Consider the following 20612-nt stretch of genomic DNA (forward strand, 5'->3'; position numbering starts at 1 on the left):
TCAAGGTAATTTAGCAAATTTACAGCCAGTAAGTAGCCCCAACAGCCAAGATAACTTTCAAACATGTTGTGCCGACAAGTATTTGGAAAGACTTCCAGCGAATTTCGCGGGATTTCGCGGATTTACTTGAAATCCGCGACCGCGCGAAATATCAGAATCCCTGGGCCTCCGAGCCTTGCCTCCACCTCATGACTGTTGCAATTTTTGTGGAACATCTTGTGCATGTGGTGATGGAAGTGGGTGCACGCAGCCAATCAAATATTTTGACAAGCAACCAACACCATCAACTATGCTGCCAATTAAAAGTAGAAGTGTCACTGATAAAGAGAGGGCCATTTTGAAAGATGCACTCTCTGAGTTACAGTGTAGCCTTGTAATTGCAGTGATGATTTGGCTGTTGGTATGGGTTCTCAAAGGAACTAGTTTCTGATGTTGTAGCTACCTATCATAATCTGTTTATTCTGAATGATATAATTAGTAGTGTGCCTGTTTATTCAAAAAATCAGGCTGTTAAAATTCTTGAGATTTTAAATGAGATTTTTAATGACATTGATGAGCATAGCTTAAGTGATTCATCAATCACTTTCGGTGATGGACAAAACACTGACCCCTAGTCCATGGACTACCCTAATGGACTACCCCTAAAAAACACTATTTCAGATGAGTGGTATGTTAAGAAGCTGCGATTATATACTTACACTGCACGGAGGATGCTTTTCTTTTCGTTCCGTATCGCCCTCAGTCGCCATTTTGGACTGAGTCTCGCAAAACCGCAAAAATTTCCACATAATTATAGTACTTATAGTCCAGGCCAGCCAAGAATACTCCTGACTCCTACTGCTTCCACTCCACTCTGATTTTTTGTAGCGTAGTCGTTGGAATTTCTTGCTGTCCCATAGCTTTATCCTCATTCCTATTTCTATTTCATTTTGATACACTCAGGAAAAAACCAGAATACTAGCTGCTTCTGTGCCATAATTTTTGGCACAAAACAAGCAAAACAAATCATGAGTGACAATCTGAAGATCATTTCGTCTGTTCGAGAAAGACTGAGCTACTGAATCACATGGGAGCAAGATTGAGTTGTCCACAGAATATTTGATTCGATTTGAGTCTACGCTTTTTGTGTACAGCGGTTGTTTTATTCAGTGTAGTTATTCAAAATGGCGGCTGAAGGCGATGAAGACCGAAAAGAAAAGCATCCTCCATGCAGTGTAAGTGTATAATCGCAGCTTCTTAACATACCACTCATCTGAAATAGTATTTTTTAGGGGCAGTCCATTTGGGTAGTCCATTTGGGTAGTCCATTAGGGTAGTCCATGGACTAGGGGTCAGTGTTTTGTCCATCACCATCACTTTCAGTGAGGAGTTTTTTACTAGACTTGAAGAACTGCTCTTTTGTGATTATGTTGAGTTTCAAAAGGATTTACCAGATCCAGATGCCTTACCAGAGTGAGTGATATACTCCTGGTATTTTATGTAATGGATATCATATACATACCTTTTTAGGTTTTTCTATTAGCTTAACTAATATAAACAAAAAGGAGGGCTCAGTAGATATTACTCTGAAAGGGGCAGTGAAAATGATGCTGTATATACTAGCCCTCTTAGCTTTAGGTTTCAAACTAATTCCCTCGATTGATTAATAATTTGGTACTGATTCAAAACAGAACTAATGATGGTATTTGATTGAGTGTTGGTGAACGAAAACAAAAATAAAACACATCAGATGACTTCTCTCACTAAATGAAATCAGCAAAATGAACTAAGTTATTGCCTTATCAAATGATTTGAAGTGATTAATTAAAGTATAAAACTGCACTTTATTCTAGTGACAAGGCATTTTCGTTTAAACCTTGTAAGTACACCATCGCCTTAACTAAGGCAAATTAGGTATGCCAAAAAAATAATGTTTGAACTTGTATTAAAATTATGGTTAATTCAAAAAAAGAAACAGAAAACTATATGTCCTAGCCAAATGCTATTGACATGTTACGATACAGCCTTCTTGTTACAGAAAGACATAATTATCTAGTTTTGGATTAATGGAGAATAAAATAATTATCTACTTCAGTGTCTCTTAACTGGGGATCTTTTTAAGACTTGATAACATAGTTCAAAATTTAAATGTGCTATTTAAGCAATAGACCACAACTTTTTATGGTTTATAGGCTGATGAACCACACGGCATGTTGGAAGAACACTCGAAGAATTCGTAAATCACTCGCCTGCGGCTCGTAATTTTCGAATTCTTCTCGTGTTCTGCCACATCCCAACTGGTTTATCAACCTATAAACCATAAAAACTTTGGTCTATTGCTTTTATATAATAATTCAGAAGACGCGCAAAATTTCCATGAATTTACTGGCACAATAAACAATAGCTGATTGACCAATCAGAGCGCGTGCATTCATTTGATTATTTTATAATACTCATGTACAATTAAATCTGTTTGTTCAAGTCACAGATTAAGAGCAAAAATAACTCCCTATTTACATGTATACCAGGGCTTGGAAAAAGTGCTGTACGATTGTCTGGGGCACGTATATTTTCTTGCTGGGCAAGTAACTTTACAGTCTCATTTGTCCAATGGTCAAGGGCTCAGGTATATCATTGGTCGACTAAATCAATAAAGAGCCAACTTCCATTGGTTCAACGGTATTTGCAATTCGAACTGCTGAATCTTCATTGATATTGGCAGCAAGTGACTTCCACATGCTCTTAACATCATGATTGAACTGCTTAGTTCGCAAGTCCAGTGGAATGTTCATTCCTGGCAAGCCATGTTTGTTAAAAATTCTATTCCATTGAGGGTCATGCGCATCTGTTTCCAACAAAATGGCTTCAATTTGGCATATTTGGTCTTGCCATGTGCTTTGTACAGTAGCAGAGCAACCTTGAAAAGGTCAGGCAGCCTCTCACCGTATCCCTCTATACTTGTATCGGCAAACTCGAACAAAATGAGACCAAAGGCCAGCTTTGCCTGATGGTAATTGAAAGGGAAATCATCCTTTGCTGCTCCCCCATTTGCCTCCCCCTGCGGATCCTGAGCCTCGAGAGTGACATTGGGATGTGCCTTGCTTTCATGGCTAGAAAAGGAAGAAACCAAATTTACACTCAGGAATTGCCTACTAGTTACATTGTACTATTACATACCGGTAGTTTCCCAGGGATTACAAATTAAATTAATGATTTTGCGATTTCAGGAACCTCTCAAAACCTTTAGGTTAAAGAAACTGATGATCTTTCCTGCCAAAAAAGTAAGACATTTTACTTGACTTTGGTATGTATGTGTGTGTGTGTGTGTGTGTGGGGGGGGGGGGGGGGGGCACTTACAAGCATAACAACATAATGTTTTTTTTTTACTCACCTATTTCTGGTAGCTTTAATGGAGAATACCAGACCACATGACACTCTGCAGTGGAAAAAACCCAGCATGCCTTTCTCCTTCCCAGGCTCATACCTTTTTCACACCAGGCCATGTTGCATAACTTTGTGCCTGAGACAATGAAAACAATAGGATTAAACTAACACAAATTGTTGGTTTATTCATTTATTTCATCATTATTGTTCATTGAAAAAGTGTTAAGTGAACATGAACGTCTTCTGCGGGGTTACAAGAAGTTTTCCCTTTCATGGAGGTATTGATGGTTTTGCTAAAAAGCAGTCTGTTAACACTCAGAGACATACATACATTTTTCTTCAATTAGTTGGTAGAATTTGATTAAAGATCAGTACTTGTAATCTAGCTCTCTGCACGCATTGCAGGCCTATGATGAGGGAGCATGCTCACTCATCATAGGCCTGCAATGCGTGTAGAGAGCATTATAATCTAGCTCTCTGCACGCATTGCAGGCCTATGATGAGGGAGCATGCTCACTCATCATAGGCCTGCAATGCGTGTAGAGAGCATTATAATCTAGCTCTCTGCACGCATTGCAGGCCTATGATGAGGGAGCATTGAAGAAGCTAGTCATAAAAGGGGATAAGTGACGATTTTGGTTGCTTTTCTTTTTTCTTGCTGCAAATTAGCTGAATTTTTGCATGTGGTCTTCAATGTAATAGAAAAACGTGTTCCTGTATTTTTGCCGCTGGTTTTTGCTTCGCTTTATAAAGACGCCGCTAGGAAAACCGAGTGGTTTTTTGCATACGCAATATCCTGAAAACGAAGCAAAGTTTAGCGGAAAAACTACGGGACATTGCTAAACATACCTCAACAAAACTCTATGCGAAATTTGGAGCGTTTTCGACAAAGTTCACTTTTGATTAAAATACCTAACGCCCTTTTCCCGCCGAAGCTGTAAATAAACGAAGCCGGGCCTTTGTTATGATAAACAGAGCCGATCCTTTGTTATAAGAACCAAGCCAAGCCTTTGTTATAAGTCGAAGTCTCGCCTCGGTTTATCATAACAAAGGATCGGCCCGCCGCGACCGCGGGGACTTTGATCTCACTTAGAAAGCAGCAAAATGTCAATTTCACGCAACGTATAAACTCAAAAATGTTAATTTTAGATCAAAAAAGGTTTAAATGTTGATTTCACGTTAACGCGTGACGACAAGGAGGTTGATTTCACTTAGAAACCAGCAAAATGTCAATTTCACGCAACGCATAAGCTTAATGATGTTGATTTCAGGTCTAAATACGGGTTAAAATGTTGATTTGACGTTAACGCGTGACGGCAAGGAGGTTGATTTCTCTTAGAAACCAGCAAAATGTCAATTCCACGCAACGTATAAGCTCAAAAATGTTGATTTTAAGTCAAAAAAGGTTTAAATGTTGATTTCACGTTGACGTGTGACGGCAAGGATGTTGGTTTCACTTAGAAACCAGCAAAATGTCAATTTCACGCAGCGCATAAGCTCAATGATGTTGATTTCAGGTCTAAATAGCTTAAAATGTTGATTTCGCGTTAACGCGTGACGGCAAGGATGTTGGTTTCACTTAGAAACCAGCAAAATGTCAATTTCACGCAGCGCATAAGCTCAATGATATTGATTTCAGGTCTAAATAGCTTAAAATGTTGACTTCGCGTTAACGCGTGACGGCAAGGATGTTGGTTTCACTTAGAAACCAGCAAAATGTCAATTTCACGCAGCGCATAAGCTCAATGATGTTGATTTCAGGTCTAAATAGCTTAAAATGTTGATTTCGCGTTAACGCGTGACGGCAAGGATGTTGGTTTCACTTAGAAACCAGCAAAATGTCAATTTCACGCAGCGCATAAGCTCAATGATGTTGATTTCAGGTCTAAATAGGTTAAAATGTTGATTTGACGTTAACGCGTGACGGCAAGGAGGTTGGTTTCACTTAGAAACCAGCAAAATGTCAATTTCACGCAGCGCATAAGCTCAATGATGTTGATTTTAGGTCAAAAAAGGTTTAAATGTTGATTTCACGTTGACGCGTGACGGCAAGGATGTTGGTTTCACTTAGAAACCAGAAAAATGTCAATTTTACGCAGCGCATAAGCTCAATGATGTTGATTTCAAGTCTAAATAGGTTAAAATGTTGATTTGACGTTAACGCGTGACGGCAAGGATGTTGGTTTCACTTAGAAAACAGCAAAATGGTAGGAGCCCATGATGGGCTCCTGAAAATGGTAATTTCACGCAACGTATAAGCTCAAAAATGTTGATTTCAGGTCAAAAAAAGGTGTAAATAAAAATAAAATGAAACAAATAAACATTTCAACAAGCACTTTTCCAAATACGGCAACGTCCTCAATGGCTAAAAAATCACGAGATAAAACATAGTTTTCGACAAACGCGATCGTAGCTTTATGTCACGCACCGCCATAACTTCCAAGTTCAAAATGCGCTGGTACCTCTTATGCCTGATGAGGATAACAACTTTGGTGGCTGTTTAGTTTTGGATTTAAGAATTTGATGACTCCACGTGAAAACGCTCTATAAATAGGGCTGACAGATTAACAGATTAACCCTTCTGCGCAACGTACGGGTCTCCATGTCGGAAACGTCTTGTTAGCATGTTGCGTGACAAATAGGGCATGGCGATTTCACATTGATGTAAACTGAGCTAGTAGATAAGAATTAACAATTACCGGAAATTCCTGTGTGACCAAACTAAGATAGCTAATACAAGAATAGGATCGAGTAGAATTACGGACAGTTCGAGAATTGTACTTGATGTGATTAAATGGTGACTGTGTGATTAAAATACTTCTAAGACATCTTGTGACTTTTGGAGAGCACTAAAGTAGAGGGGACATTCTCCAAACGTGGCACCTCCGACGGGACCGCTATCTACATGGTTGTGAGTATAATTTAGTCCTAAATTCTATTTAAACCTACGCTTCCGACGGAGATGGAGAACGCAAAGGGAAAACTGCAAACGAAACTTACGCAACTAGAAATCCATGCTAAGAGAACGGAACAAGTGCTAGATTCGGGATCTGTAGATGCTATCGAGAGACATACGGGAGCATTAAGGTCTACAATATCTGAAGCGGACGAGTTAAAGCGTGCGTTGGAAGCCTTAAAGATAGAAGCAAAGGAAGATCTTGGTGACATAGGCACGTGGAATGCCGCGATTGACCTTCAGTTGCTGAAAGCTGACGAAGAGGTTGAGAAGCTTCGCAAATGGCTCGAAGACAGAAGACGCCAAGAAGAGACGACCGCGCGTGAAGATCAACTCAAATTCGAGATGAAACTGCATGAAGAAAAGATGAAACTTCAGACCAATCTCACTACGAAAGAGAGCCACGAGGGAGGCGGGTCACCTAAACAAACACAAGCGAAGCTACCAAAGATCGAGATTAAAAGGTTCGAAGGCTCTTACTTGGATTGGCCGAGGTTCTGGGGTCAGTTCACGGAGACGATCGACAAGGCCGAAATAGCACCTATCAATAAATTTACCTATTTATGTGGGCTACTGGGTCCAGAGGTTAAAGCCGCTGTGGAAGCCTTGCCGTTTACAGCTGAGGGTTATAATAGAGCCAAGTCGATATTACTAAGCAATTATGGGAAGGAATCCGAAGTAACAAAGGCGTACGTCAAAGAAATAATGGCTCTCCCTGTCATCACAAGCGCCAACCCTAGGAGGATAAGCGAGTTTAGCGAAACATTGACGTACTGTGTCCAAGCGCTGGAAACAATGAATAAACTCAGTGAAGTTAATGGAAACGTACCAATGACACTGGATAAACTGCCAGCAATTCGGGGAGACCTAGTACGAATGGATCCGGAATGGGAGAAATGGAATTTCGTTCAGTTGTCAGAGGCAGTAAGACTTTGGACAAAAAGAAACCCGGTTGAAGAACGAGAAACATCGGAGCAACTTAATTCCAAACGTGACCGCTCAAATAAGCTCTTCCAAGCACGTGGTGGCGATGGTAAGCCAAACAAATGCGTTTATTGTAGTGATGTGACGCACAGATCGTCGGAATGCCAGAAGATCTCAACCATGGACGAACGAAAGCAGTTTCTCGCGAAAAAGAAGTTATGTTTTAATTGTGCAACACCGAATCACCGCGCCGCAGAGTGTTTCAGCAAGAAAACATGTTTACATTGTCACAAACGCCATCACTCTTCGATATGTGATCGTGAACAAACAGACAGCGGGAAGCAGACGTTGATGACAGCCAGTGAGAACAATGAAGGAATCATGCCAGTCTTAACAGTAAAGGTCGATGGTATTACTTGTCGCGCGTTGATAGATACCGGCGCGGGGAGCTCATATGCATCTGCGAAGCTGTTGGATCTCCTAAAGAAAAAGCCAAGTGAAACGAAAACAAAACGTGTGGATATGCTAATCAGCTCAAAAGTAACCAAACTAGAAGTGTACGACACCGTCGTAGAATCCTTAGACGGGAGTTATCAGATGTCTGTAAAACTGACGAGAGTGAACAAAGCAGAGCTGTTGTCGATTGACAACCCAAACTACGGACAATTGATAAACAAGTACCCGCATTTGCACGGAGTCAAAATCACAGACCGTGACAAGAAGGACCAACTTCCCATACATGTCGTACTAGGAAGCGGGGAATATGCGCGCGTAAAAACTGAGACAAAGCCTCAAATTGGACAGGATGGGGAACCGGTGGCGGAGAAAACTAAACTGGGATGGTTTATCATGAGTCCTGGATCAGAATTTGACCAAAACACGATGCTGCTGACGCAAACATCACAGAGCGACTACGAGGACCTGTGCAGGCTTGACATACTAGGGCTTGCAGACACACCAGAACATGACCAGAGCATAGTGCACGCAGAATTTAAGGAACAACTACAACGCTCACCGGAAGGATGGTATGAAACCGGACTACCATGGCGAGGCAATCATCCAGACCTACCAACAAACGAACAAGGAAGTATACGACGCCTGTCAAGTCTGACCAGAAAACTGCAGCGCATTAACCTCACCGATGAGTACGATGCCATTATACGAGAGCAACTCCAGAACAAAGTAGTTGAAGTTGCACCAGAAGAAATCGTGGGGAAAGAATTCTACATCCCACACAAAGCAGTGGTTAGAGAAACGGCTGAAACGACCAAGATGCGCATAGTCTATGATGCTTCTGCAAGAGCAACGCCAGAGTCACCGTCGCTGAACGAGTGCCTTTATCCTGGCCCTCCATTGCAAAACAAGCTTTGGGACATACTAGTGAGACAGAGAGCATACCCCATAGCTGTAACTGCAGACATCCAGAAAGCCTTCTTGCAAATACGAATCCGAGAGTGTGAACGTGATGCATTAAGATTCCATTGGAGGAAAAGTGAACACGGGAAGTTAGAGATACTACGTTTCACTCGTGCGCTGTTCGGTCTAGCCCCATCGCCCTTTCTACTCGGTGGCGTAATCGAAGCTCATTTAGATGCTTGGGAAGAACGAGAACCAGAGATAGTAGCAGAGCTTCGACGCAGCTTGTATGTCGATGATCTACTCACCGGTGGACGAAATACAAGCCAGGCCCAGCAGCGTAAAGAGAAAGCCGTTCAGATATTCAGCGACGCAACGTTCCAACTCCACAAGTGGCATTCCAACGTCAAACAGCTAGAGGAAGATCCAAACCTGATCGTCCCCCCTGAAGAGCAGTCATTTGCCAAACAACTAAATGTTAAACCAAGTGAATCTAAGATGTTGGGACTCAAGTGGGACAAACAGCATGACACCTTAGCGGTAGTGATACCCAAAGAAGAAACCCAGCCAACCAAGCGAGGAATCCTGGGAAAGATGGCTAAGATTTATGATCCCTTAGGCCTGATTGCACCATTGACGCTCACTGCAAAGCAGATTTATCGTGAGTTGTGTGAAACCAAAGTACAATGGGATGCGAAGATCAACGGAGAACTCCTACGGCGCTGGAAAAAATGGGAGGAGCAATTACCTCGTGAACAGCAAGTACCGCGATCAATAGCACGATATCAAGAAGCAGTACAAGAAGTGGAACTACACTCTTTCGGGGACGCATCAGAACGAGGAGTAGGAGCGGCAGTCTATGCAGTTGTACGCCAACCATCAGGCAACACTCAACGATTAGTGGTCGCCAAGAGTCGACTTGCTAAACAGGGACTGACTATTCCACGCCTAGAATTGATTGCAGCGCACATGGCTACCAATCTACTGATAAACGTGCGGAACGCCCTAGATAACGTGCCCTCCCCAAAGGTGTTTGGATGGTTAGACAGCACCGTCGCACTTCATTGGATCAAGGGAAATGGCCAGTACAAACAGTTTGTCGCGCATCGAGTTGCCAAGATACAATTACACAAGGAGATCGAGTGGAGGTACGTTCCTACGGATGAAAACCCTGCAGACCTAGCGAGCAGAGGTGCTCCAGTTCAATCAGCACTTTGGCAACAGGGACCGGCGTGGCTCCAGGACAAGTCCAAGTGGCCAATCAACCCAGTCACTCGATCGTCACCAGCATCAGAAATGGAAGCCAAAGTCATTAGGGAAGTGCTCAACCTAGCGCAAACCAAACCAGAGCCAGACGAGTTCGACGAACTCCTCGAACGCAACAGCTTGCGCCGAACTTTAAGAGTCGGCGCATGGATCAAGAGATTCATCCATAACTGCAAGCATAAAGAGAAGAAACTTGGGCCCCTACTCACAGAAGAAATAGAAGACGTACGTGGTTGGTGGATTAAGCGAGTCCAATGGCGAGACAGAGAAACCACGGACTACCCTTAAATTAGCGGGCAACTCAACCTAAAACCCAATGAAGAGGGAGTGATGACCTGCCACGGCCGGATACAAGGGCAAACTCCGATATACCTACCGAACAGTGCAAGTTTTACAGGAAAACTGGTCCAACAAGTTCATTGCCAGACGCTGCATGGGGGAGTCGCTCTGACAATGGCAGCAGTGAGAGAGAGATACTGGGTACCGAAGCTTCGTAGCTTGGTCAAATCGGTCCGAAGTAAGTGCTATGGTTGCAAGAGATTCAATGCAACTCCAGCAAGAAACCCAATACCTGGTCAGTTACCGGAAGATCGGACCACAGTTGGCGCTGCATTTGAAGTCATCGGTACAGATTTCGCTGGGCCAGTGAAGTACAAACAGGGAAAGAAAAGTCAAGGAAACGCCTACCTGGCTATCTTCACTTGCAGCCTTTCAAGGGCTATACACTTAGAGTTAATGGCCAGCCTGGAGACGGACAACTTTATCACATGTCTCAAGCGTTTCATCGCTCGTCGTGGACGACCACGGGTCATCTACTCAGATAATGGCGGTACCTTCATCAAAGCTGAGAAATGGCTACGGGAGTTACGAAAGGATGAGCGTCTCCAGGGTCTTCTAGAACAACACGAGATCTCATGGAAATTCAACTTGAGCCGCGCCCCTTGGTGGGGGGGTCAGTTTGAGAGATTAATTGGAGTCGTGAAATCTTCCATGTTCAAAGCTATTGGTGGAGCTACTCTAACCTGGTCTGAGCTCAGTGAAGTGCTACTCGACGTTGAAACGCAGATTAATCGCCGTCCATTAAGCTATGTGGAAGACGACGTCGAGTTACCAATCTTAACGCCCGCAACCTTCTTGTACCAGCGAACAAACCAGTTACCAGAAGAGGAGACCTGGAGGATAACAGATCGAGACATCCGGAGGCGTGCTAAGTATCTGCGAACCTGCAAGGACAAGATGTGGAGTCGCTGGCAGAGAGAATACCTTACAGCACTAAGAGAAAGACACAACCTGACGCACGCAGTGACCAAGTTCCAACCTAAGAAAGGAGACGTCGTCATAGTGAAAACCGACAGCAAGAATCGTGGAATATGGCCGCTGGCCATAGTGAATGAAGTGTACCCGGGCAGCGACGGCGTCATACGCGCGGTTCAACTCAAAACCGCGAAAAGCATGCTGGAACGACCAGTACAACATTTGTACCCATTGGAACTCGAGTGTGATCTCAACACTCCAGTGGCAGACCCGCGCTTAAACCCACAGGCTCAGGATTTCCGCCCTAAAAGAGATGCAGCATCAGCAGCAAGGGTACGAATGAAACAACTTGCGGATGCTGAACAATGTGAACTATGAACAGAAATCAAACAAGTTGCGGATGTTGAACAATGTGAAATACGAACGGTAAATCAGTTCGTGAAAACTGATCCATTAGCAGTGGAATATATCATTGTTTTGTTTGAGGGAATCAGTACACAGCCTGAACTGTGAATTTTGAAATCGTCAATAGGAAGTGACGTTGATCGAGGACTGATTATCGTTTTGTTACCGCTCATATGTGATTTAATAGTTCAAGACTCAAATCGCGTGATTGAAACAGAATTATGACATATGCTTCGATAGCGAACCATATGAGGGGAGTGTGTGTCGGAAACGTCTTGTTAGCATGTTGCGTGACAAATAGGGCATGGCGATTTCACATTGATGTAAACTGAGCTAGTAGATAAGAATTAACAATTACCGGAAATTCCTGTGTGACCAAACTAAGATAGCTAATACAAGAATAGGATCGAGTAGAATTACGGACAGTTCGAGAATTGTACTTGATGTGATTAAATGGTGACTGTGTGATTAAAATACTTCTAAGACATCTTGTGACTTTTGGAGAGCACTAAAGTAGAGGGGACATTCTCCAAATCCATACATCTGCATGTCCCCTGATCCCAGAAGCTCAAAACACTACAAATCATGCCGATTTGAAATAAAATCAACGCAAACTGGATCACAGATCTGTTACAATCCATCGCCACTTGCTGGCCATTATTATGTTTAAATCTAGTTACCAGTTCGAGAAACGTCCGCAGAACGTAATCGCAATGCATGCCGGGAAGGGTCTTTACACCTCGTGCGCGGGAAAACATGACGGTCGATACAAGACAAATTTTATAAGTCTAAAACCAGTTCTCGCTTTCCAAACTTTGACGCTAGCAACGCTTGGCAAATGGGCCACAACTCACCAGAGGGTATTTTTCTTGGGCAAGAACTGCTCTTGGACTTTGCTACCTGGCTCGATCTGACTTCGAACGCCGATAACACGATTACGGTATATCAGCTGCCTTCGAAGTTTCAGAACACATTTTGATTCTTTAAAACGTGCTGATGACTTACGGGTTTATCGAGGCTTTATGATGCCTCTCAACCACCAGGTAGGCATACAAGGTACTTTAAAACAATGCTTAAGATATTAGTTGACAGAGCTCTAATGCGGCACATCTCTTTTTTGTTTGATGGCATTTCGTTTGACGCTCGATCGATTCACGTGTTGTGTTCATGTCACAATAACCGGTGTAAACAATCCGTTCCCAGATTTCCGCTCTATATGCTGTGGGATTCGGTTTTGACTTCATACACTATAAACAGTCTGCCTGTTTGCTGTTCAACAAATAAACTCCTAAAGACATGGCTAGGAAAAGCCGAGTTTTTTGCCTACGTTTTAACTCGAAAACAAAGCAAAAACCAGCGACAAAAATACAGAACCACGTTTTTCTATTACATTGAAGACCACATGCAAAAATTCAGCTAATTTGGAGCAAGAAAAAAGAAAAGCAACCAAAATCGTCACTTATCCCCTTTTATGACTAGCTTCTTCAATTTCTCCTTGGTGATCATTTACAATATTCATTCAGATTAAAATATTTTCTTGTATATGTCTTGATATCGTAAGGAGCAATATGTTGCTAAAAACTGTATTACCCCTTGTCTGATACTATTGCTATAATCCTCTATCAATTTTATACTTACCTGACTCTGTTGGAATGAAGTTCACATGAGTTTTATCACATCGCTCTATTCGACACAAAAAACCATTTGCACCCATAGCACTCTCCAGCTCATGACCCTGCTGAACCAAAGGTTCGACTTCACTTCCAGTCATTAGATACGTCTCCACATATTTTATGCAAAGATCATGTAGCCATTTCCTTAGACCTTTTCCCAAGTCATCTTTTGATGGCATGTCATAGTCTGGAGCATCTATTCCACATGAAAAAGTACACAGAAGGAAAAATGAGAGCATCACTTTAAAATGTTCCCTACTGTGTATAGCTACATCAGTAATATTACCACCCTCAGTCTTTGAGACTCCTCCTCCCTGACGAATTTCTTAACTTGATCTACTGTGGGTGAGGTTGAAGATTTTCAGGTCAACTAGCTAGACCCTCTAATTTGCAAAAATGTAATTTTATTTTATTAAAACAATAAATAAATAAACAGTTTGTTAACAGATCATAGAACACAGGTTGTAATGGTATACATTAAGGATGTAGGAGTGATAACAGATTGTGTTACTAATGACCTTTAAGTAACAGTGAAGCTACATGTATTGCTTTAGCTACCTTTCTTTACACAGACTTCATGATAACACCAGAAAGTATGAAAGTGAAGAATGATCATCGCAGTAAATTTTCCAATTTAAGCAACTGGAATGAGGAAGCCTGAAAAAAATCAGGGCTTCAACGGGATTCGAACCCATGACCTCCGCGACACCAGTGCGATGCTCTACCAACTGAGCTATGAAGCCACACATTGGGAGCGAGGTCAATTAATTGAGTTCATATCAGGCTTCCCATAAGGAGTGAAATGATTTGAAGTATATATGAAATAATTCATATTTGAACTGTGGTTGTAGATGAAAGTGAGGAATGAGGTCACGGGTTCCAATCTCGTTTTTCAGGCTTCTTCTTTCCAATTGCTTAAATTGGAAAATTCACTGCTTCAATTTCATCTACAACCGCAGTTCAAATATGAATTATTTCATATATACTTCACATCATTTTACTCCTACAGAAAGATATGAACTCAATTAATTGACCTCGCTCCCAATGTGTGGCTTCATAGCTCAGTTGGTAGAGCATCGCACCGGTATCGCGGAGGTCACGGGTTCGAATCCTGTTGAAGCCCTGATTTTTTTTAGGCTTCTTTTTTCCAATTGCTTAAATTGGAAAATTTACCGCGATGATCATTCTTCATTCTTCTGTGGTCTTGTTGTGTCTAAGTTAGGTTCATTGACCCTGTTCAGAACAGAGTACTACTGTGTCCAATGTATGGAACGATTTGCTGTGTTCTCTACCTTGAATTCTGGCATTAACCATCAAATCAACATTGTCCCCCATCAACCTAAGATTTATAGAAACGTTATTTTACACATGACTATCTACATAATGAGAAGTTACAAGTTTATACTCGACAGAAACCAAAAACATCCTTGACTTTTCACTGACCTGTGAACAATTTTCGCTAACCTTGTATTGTGAGGATAATAATAAATTAAAGGTGCCTGTGAGCCAGCTCATGGATGAATTGGATGAATGTAGAAAAGCTAGTTGGATAAAAAGAGAAGAGGAATTGATCATTGTGGAGTTCTTCTTTGTACCGCAGTATAAAACAGCAAAAGAAACATCCTTTGATGCATGGGTTCGGATGTCCAGTGGTTGCTTATTGACACCCTTTAGGTAAAAGTCAAGTCTGCAAACAGGCCAAGTGGCCCACCAGGGCAGAGCTTATCCTGGTTTCTGCAGCATGAAGTGACTACAGTAGGGGTATTTCTACTCCCCCATGGATGGGATGCTAGTCCATTGCAGGGTTACCCCCAGCATTAAGTTCACTGGTACTCATTTATTTACGGGGGTGGAAAAAAGCCCTGTGAGAACAAAGTGTCTTGCCCAAGAACACAACGCAATGTCCACGGCCAGGGCTCAAACCTGGACTGCTTAATCCGGAGATCAGCGCACTAACCGTGAGGCCACCACGCCCCCACCCTTTAGGTGGCTTAATTTGCTCTCTGTTAAAATTATTTTATAGATTATAAATAATTATTTATTACATAATTGAAAGTAGATTTCAACAGAGTGCAACAACAAAGATTAAGATGAACACTGCTTTTATTATATTAGGAGCATTTTCTTTATTATTAAGTCTACTGAAATACTGACTACCATAATATATGTAGCACATAAAAGCTAACAGGAGACATTCTAGCCAACAGTTTCCTATACACAGAGATTACACAATTTTTTCTGAGTTATAAATAACAATCTTTACAGCAGCAGGACACACATGTAGTAGAAGTACAGCATGATAACAACCATTTTAAGAACTGAATGGAAGTTCAACAGGTATAAACTGGCACAGTTAGGATAGCTAATACTTCAAATAAACATCACAAGATTTGTATTTTATTAATAGAAACAGATTACCACCATTCAACTTTTGTGTTCCAGTTTATGATGGGAGTTAGTAGTTTCATTTAATTGTAGTCCTAATATAAAGACTGATTGTGATACTCTACATGTGTATGTTCATGTATATGAACATGATATAGAACTGCTAATTTTAAGTTTCTGTAAGTTATATACTGTAATTTCTGTATTCCACTGTAAAGCTATACGTTCATTTCTTGAGTTAAGGTTTGACACACATAGCGAGTTCAGATGGATTTCACTTGTTGACATTCTTGACTTAACGAAACATACATGGCTAAAGTTCTAAAAGTGTTTCCAACTCTGTAATTATACATGCAGCTTGGAAAGCCATTTAATTTATATGCTTGTAACCAATGTCTTTTGCAAAGAATGAGTTTCAACAGTTCAAGTGTCAGCTGACTTAAGTCTTGAAAGCATCTTATTCCCTTTGTAAACAGTAGAATTCCACATCTATCTGCAATTCTCAGATTAATTCCATGAAGATTTAAGGGTGACTTGTGTTGTTAAAGCCAGTTTCTACTAAGTCTTTTGATATTATTCTTGGCAGCTGATAAACATGTATAGCATCAGTAATGTTGTTGTTAATATTAACATCTGCTTACTGTCACTTGCATATTATACAGTAGTTGTTATTACAGTGTTCATCTGGGTTATATGGAGATGCACAATACTACAACTTGCTTCACCTGCAATACACAATAAATATAATAGTGACACATTTTAAAAGGGTATAAATGATTATATGCAGAAAAAATATTGTATATCTTTAATTTGCTTCCCTTTCTCTCCCCCCCCTCCCCTCCCCCAATAAAAAAGGTACTTACCTAACTAAGGTGTCCAAGTCATATTTCTTGCTTTTCTGGAAAGGGTTAATAAGAAAGAAAATGCCAGTTATAATGTCATGCTCTCCCTCAAGAAACATTGGAGCTAAAATAATTCTTTTAACCTGAAAAAAAAAATGTATTGTTATGTACAGCTTCTGAAAATTTTGGTAGCGTTACATGTGATGTCGAATCTCTATGAAGACTAAGAATTTAGGGACATGAATAGCACAGTAAATTCAAACCATTCTTTGTTTCCACCAATAAATTTTCTGACTGTTTTGCAGTGTGATTTAAATAATTGCTTGATACATTTAGATACATCTATTTATTTGGTATGTTAAGGTGGCCGAACACACGTGCGCTTTTGCTGATGCAATTTAGCGCGCGCACAAGGATTGGAAAAAACAAACATGCCGTCAATAGAGCGATCATTTTATTTACTAAAACACCCGTACTATCTGTGCTATTTTTCTCTATTTAATTGAATGCAGTGCATTGATGGCTTTAGTCTTTTATTACAAAGATATGGTAGAAAAGGTAATGATTCAAAGAACTCAGCAATTCTCAGCTTTTTCTTTGTCACCGAAAGAAACCAGTTAAATGCAGCGCATGCGTAGTAAGTCAAAAAATTGCGATTGAATGAAAAATTGTACTCTTGAAAATACGCCTATTTCTCGAGAACCACTCATTAGAATTTCACAAAATTTGGCATGAAATACTTTAGGAAATAAGTAACTGGAGAATTGAAAATAACTGAACTTTAACAAAGGAAATTCTAGATATTCCAGTGAACCTTAAACAAGGGATAATTAAATACCTCTCTGTTAAATTATTAGCAAAATGGTGTTAACCTGTGAGAATCGTTACAAGCTTGTTACAGGCAAATTATAAAGAAAATCTAAGTACTAGATTTTATCGAAATAAACAAAACCCAGTATAAAGGCCTGTTTATATTTATTCATGTTGCCATGGCAATGGCAGATATGTCAGCTTAACCATCGAAAAACCAAAGTTCGTGTTGTTAACTTGCTTGCCGCAATTTTTGGCGACCAAGGGATCAAGAATTTTAGAGAAAAAGGTGAATGAAACACAGGTATCAAAAACTGTGTTCAGCCACCTTAAGTTTCCATATTCAGCTAAATTACATATTAATAATAATCTCATATGATACATACAGGGAAATATTCAAACAGCTGTCATGGAAATATACTGTAAACACCGGCGTATAAGCCGCACTCGCAGATAAGCCACACCCCAAGTTTGGCAACTTAAATTTTCAAAAAAGAAATTTGGAAAGAAAGTAAAGTAAATCAAAAGTGGAGTCTTGAGAAAGATGTCTTACATGTATATGTATTTCTTGAATGCGTCAACCCGCATATTAACTCACTAAAACAGAGAATACTAAAACTCTTACCTATAATTTTAGCAGTGAGATAGTATGAAAATCCAATTTAGATATAAATCTGATCTTTCTAGTTTCTGGCATTTTTAGTCCAGTATTTTTCATTCCCGTCCGTTTCTCAGTAGAATTTACATACAACAACATGAATGTTTCGGTTCGTTCGTAGCTTAGTAACCCAGCAGGCTTAGTAATGAAGAAATGGTCTGCGGCCATCAGCAACACTTAAAACATCTTTTTGGCAGAATGGAGATTCCCTACCGAGTGACATTCAGCTACTCAAGAAAGGCAACGTTAAACCGGTTAAAAGCTTTTGTAACGTAGAAGGTTTAAAAGATGATTAACATGAACAAAAACGGCTCTTTTAGGAGCCGCCAAACTCGCAAAAGTAATGATCAATAAGTATTATGGTATAATTTTATCAGTTTCTTTATTATTTTGCTACACAGCTCTACACAGACTGTAAAATTTTCGCTGAAAGGTGTTAATTTATGCAAATTTACGGCATGGTGTCCAGATGTTCTCGCAGATAAGCCGCATCCCCAATTTGATGCAAAAATTTTGAGCAACATGGTGCGGCTTATATGCTGGTGTTTATGGTAAATAGGGTCATGATCACTGTAGTAAGACTCCAGAGTACCTGCTGATTGTGCACATTGTGGTACATTGGTATAAACATGAGCTATCTGTGTATGGTAGTCAGTAGTAAACTGGTTAATGAACTGAGTGTATCCTCTGTCTGTTATAAGATATTTTTTTAGAGCCTTTTGCCCTGAATTTACCTGCATGAGATCAATATTGAAATCCCCAAGCAGAGTCGAGAAGATGAGTATAAGAGCATCAATTAACTGTGAAATTGTAACTTTAGTTTTCAAGCAACAGATACCAGTGACATGAATATTTGGAATTGGTTGGCTTAAAACCTTTAACAGTGATTTCCAAATTATTAAAGTAATATCTGTATGGAATTTTAGTACAATTCAAATCATTCTTAATGTACAAAGCAGTTCCATATAGCAAGTTCTTATGTTAGACTGATTAAAGTCATTACTGTAAAAGAGTTAATTCACTACCCTTACCAAAACAGCTGTATTTTTAAACTGATTTTAAACTGTTTTGAACGTATTTTGACGATTTAAACAGTATTTTGAAGTCACTATAGGGTATTTTTGTGCTATTTTGTACAAAATTCAAAATTTTGCTTCTTGTTTGTAATGTATTTCAAGTATAGTTAAAACCTACTTCATGATATTGGAATGATTTTCACTCTGTTTTTAACGTAGTTTGAGCTCAAAACAGGGTTTAAATAGGGGATTTAAAATCTATTTTAATACTATGGCCACAAAAATTTCATTCAAACAGTTTAAAAATTCTAGTTAAACCCTGTTTTGAAAGTTATGTTGGCAATGGCCGTAGGTTTAAAAAGTATTTTACAAATTTTCAGTGTTAAAATAGTCTTTAAATAGGATATTTAAAATGTAGTTGACATGCCAAGAACATAAAATATGTTTTAAATAGGAAGTTTAAAACCTATGAGATAGCAATTCATATTATAAGCTTTAAAATACAACCAAAACAGTCTGTTTTAAACATATTTTAAGTTTTAATCAGGCGAGTATACTATTTAAATAGTAGTTTTAAATAATGACAATAATGTCTATCTTAAAAACAGATTTTAAATACACTATTTTTGCACTATTTATAAATCTAGCCCAATGGAAATTTATAATTCAATCAACATAATTTGCATCCCCTTTTTGCAAACTGCTTTAGTGTGTAAGCTTTTAAGACTCTCTCAATATCAAAATCAATCAAAAATTTAGCCAAGCCAAAAACATGAATCTGTGGACAAACAAACCTTTTCGCAAAATAGCACTCTCTTGCCGCCCTGCATGCACATGTATTCCTGTCTTTCTTTTTTTGTCGAAGTATCAAGCACTGTTTATAACCAAAATGGCAGGCAAAGACTGAACAACTCCAGGACTTCCCAGAGGAGTTTTTTGACAGGCGTTAAAGTAAATCCCAGTCTTCTCTAAAAGGACATGGTCACAGATGCCATGTTTGTTCACAAGTGAGGTTCAGGTTGAGAGCATGTGCTAAGCCACATGTACATGCACAATATATAAGTTCTATCAAAAGTGTCATCACTTTAAAAATTTACCAGGAGCAATCAAATTTCTGAAAGCAGCAACTAATAACTCAAGGAAAATTGATCCAAGTAATTGGTTGACATTACTTATTACTGATTGGGGCTACTCCTAATGGCAAAACATGCCATCACTCACAAAGTAGACCAGAATTAAGATCTCACAATCAAATCACAAAAAAATCACATCTACTCAATATTAAAAAGAAAATTTCAAGGTACATGTAACTAGCTTGCAGTAATTAGCAAATTATTGATTGTGGTCAGTCATCATGTACGTGCTTCAAGATTACATAATTTACATACATGTAATTTTGGCAGAAAGTGTCCCACTCACAGTGTGCATGTGAAATATCTCAAAACAAATCACAAGAAATGACAACCACTGAATATGAAAAAGAAAATTGCTTGTAGTAATCAGCCAGTTACATGTATTTATTGTGGTCCCTCATCATGGTGTACATGCTTCAAGATCTTGCAAAAGTGCTGTCACTCACAAAGTACACCAAAATCAAGATCTCACAACCAAATTCCTTTTTTTTTTTGTTCTCTCAAACAATTCTTTTTTTCCTGTTTCCCATATGAGCAGTTACAGTTTTCCAGATTTGACAGTCATTTAATT

General features: G+C 39.8%; 3 protein-coding genes and 1 long non-coding RNA gene across 5 annotated transcripts in view; 2 read left to right on the forward strand and 2 right to left on the reverse strand.

Annotated features, from left to right (window-relative positions):
• LOC149114133 (uncharacterized) overlaps positions 1–20612 on the reverse strand; it is a 477513-nt gene that overhangs the window by 454872 nt on the left and 2029 nt on the right. The gene's annotated exons all lie outside the window — the stretch shown is intronic.
• LOC149114153 (uncharacterized) lies at positions 1804–17370 on the reverse strand. 2 transcript variants are annotated; one of them, XM_089287635.1, is made up of 6 exons: positions 16446–17370; positions 14662–16307; positions 14490–14536; positions 13163–13393; positions 3371–3499; positions 1804–3089 (listed from the first exon to the last, which is right to left on the reverse strand). In XM_089287635.1, exons 3-6 carry the CDS (start codon positions 14530–14532, stop codon positions 2932–2934), a joined length of 561 nt encoding a protein of 186 aa, XP_089143761.1. In that variant the 5' UTR covers positions 14533–14536; positions 14662–16307; positions 16446–17370; the 3' UTR covers positions 1804–2931. The 2 variants fall into 2 exon arrangements, with proteins under 2 accessions (XP_089143761.1, XP_089143762.1); XM_089287636.1 differs by lacking the exons at positions 14490–14536; positions 16446–17370 and having other exon boundaries at positions 14662–16410.
• Positions 5949–10153, forward strand: LOC149114154 (uncharacterized). Its single transcript, XM_089287548.1, has one exon. The coding sequence runs from the start codon at positions 6326–6328 to the stop codon at positions 10151–10153; it is 3828 nt and encodes a 1275-aa protein (XP_089143674.1). The 5' UTR covers positions 5949–6325.
• Positions 10196–12011, forward strand: LOC149114155 (uncharacterized). Its single transcript, XM_089287596.1, has one exon. It carries the CDS (start codon positions 10196–10198, stop codon positions 11495–11497), a length of 1302 nt encoding a protein of 433 aa, XP_089143722.1. The 3' UTR covers positions 11498–12011.

The sequence above is a fragment of the Orbicella faveolata genome, unplaced genomic scaffold (genome assembly GCF_042242905.1).
Source record: "Orbicella faveolata isolate gen_17 unplaced genomic scaffold, um_ofav_v1 contig_14, whole genome shotgun sequence".
NCBI classification, from domain to species: domain Eukaryota; kingdom Metazoa; phylum Cnidaria; class Anthozoa; order Scleractinia; family Merulinidae; genus Orbicella; species Orbicella faveolata.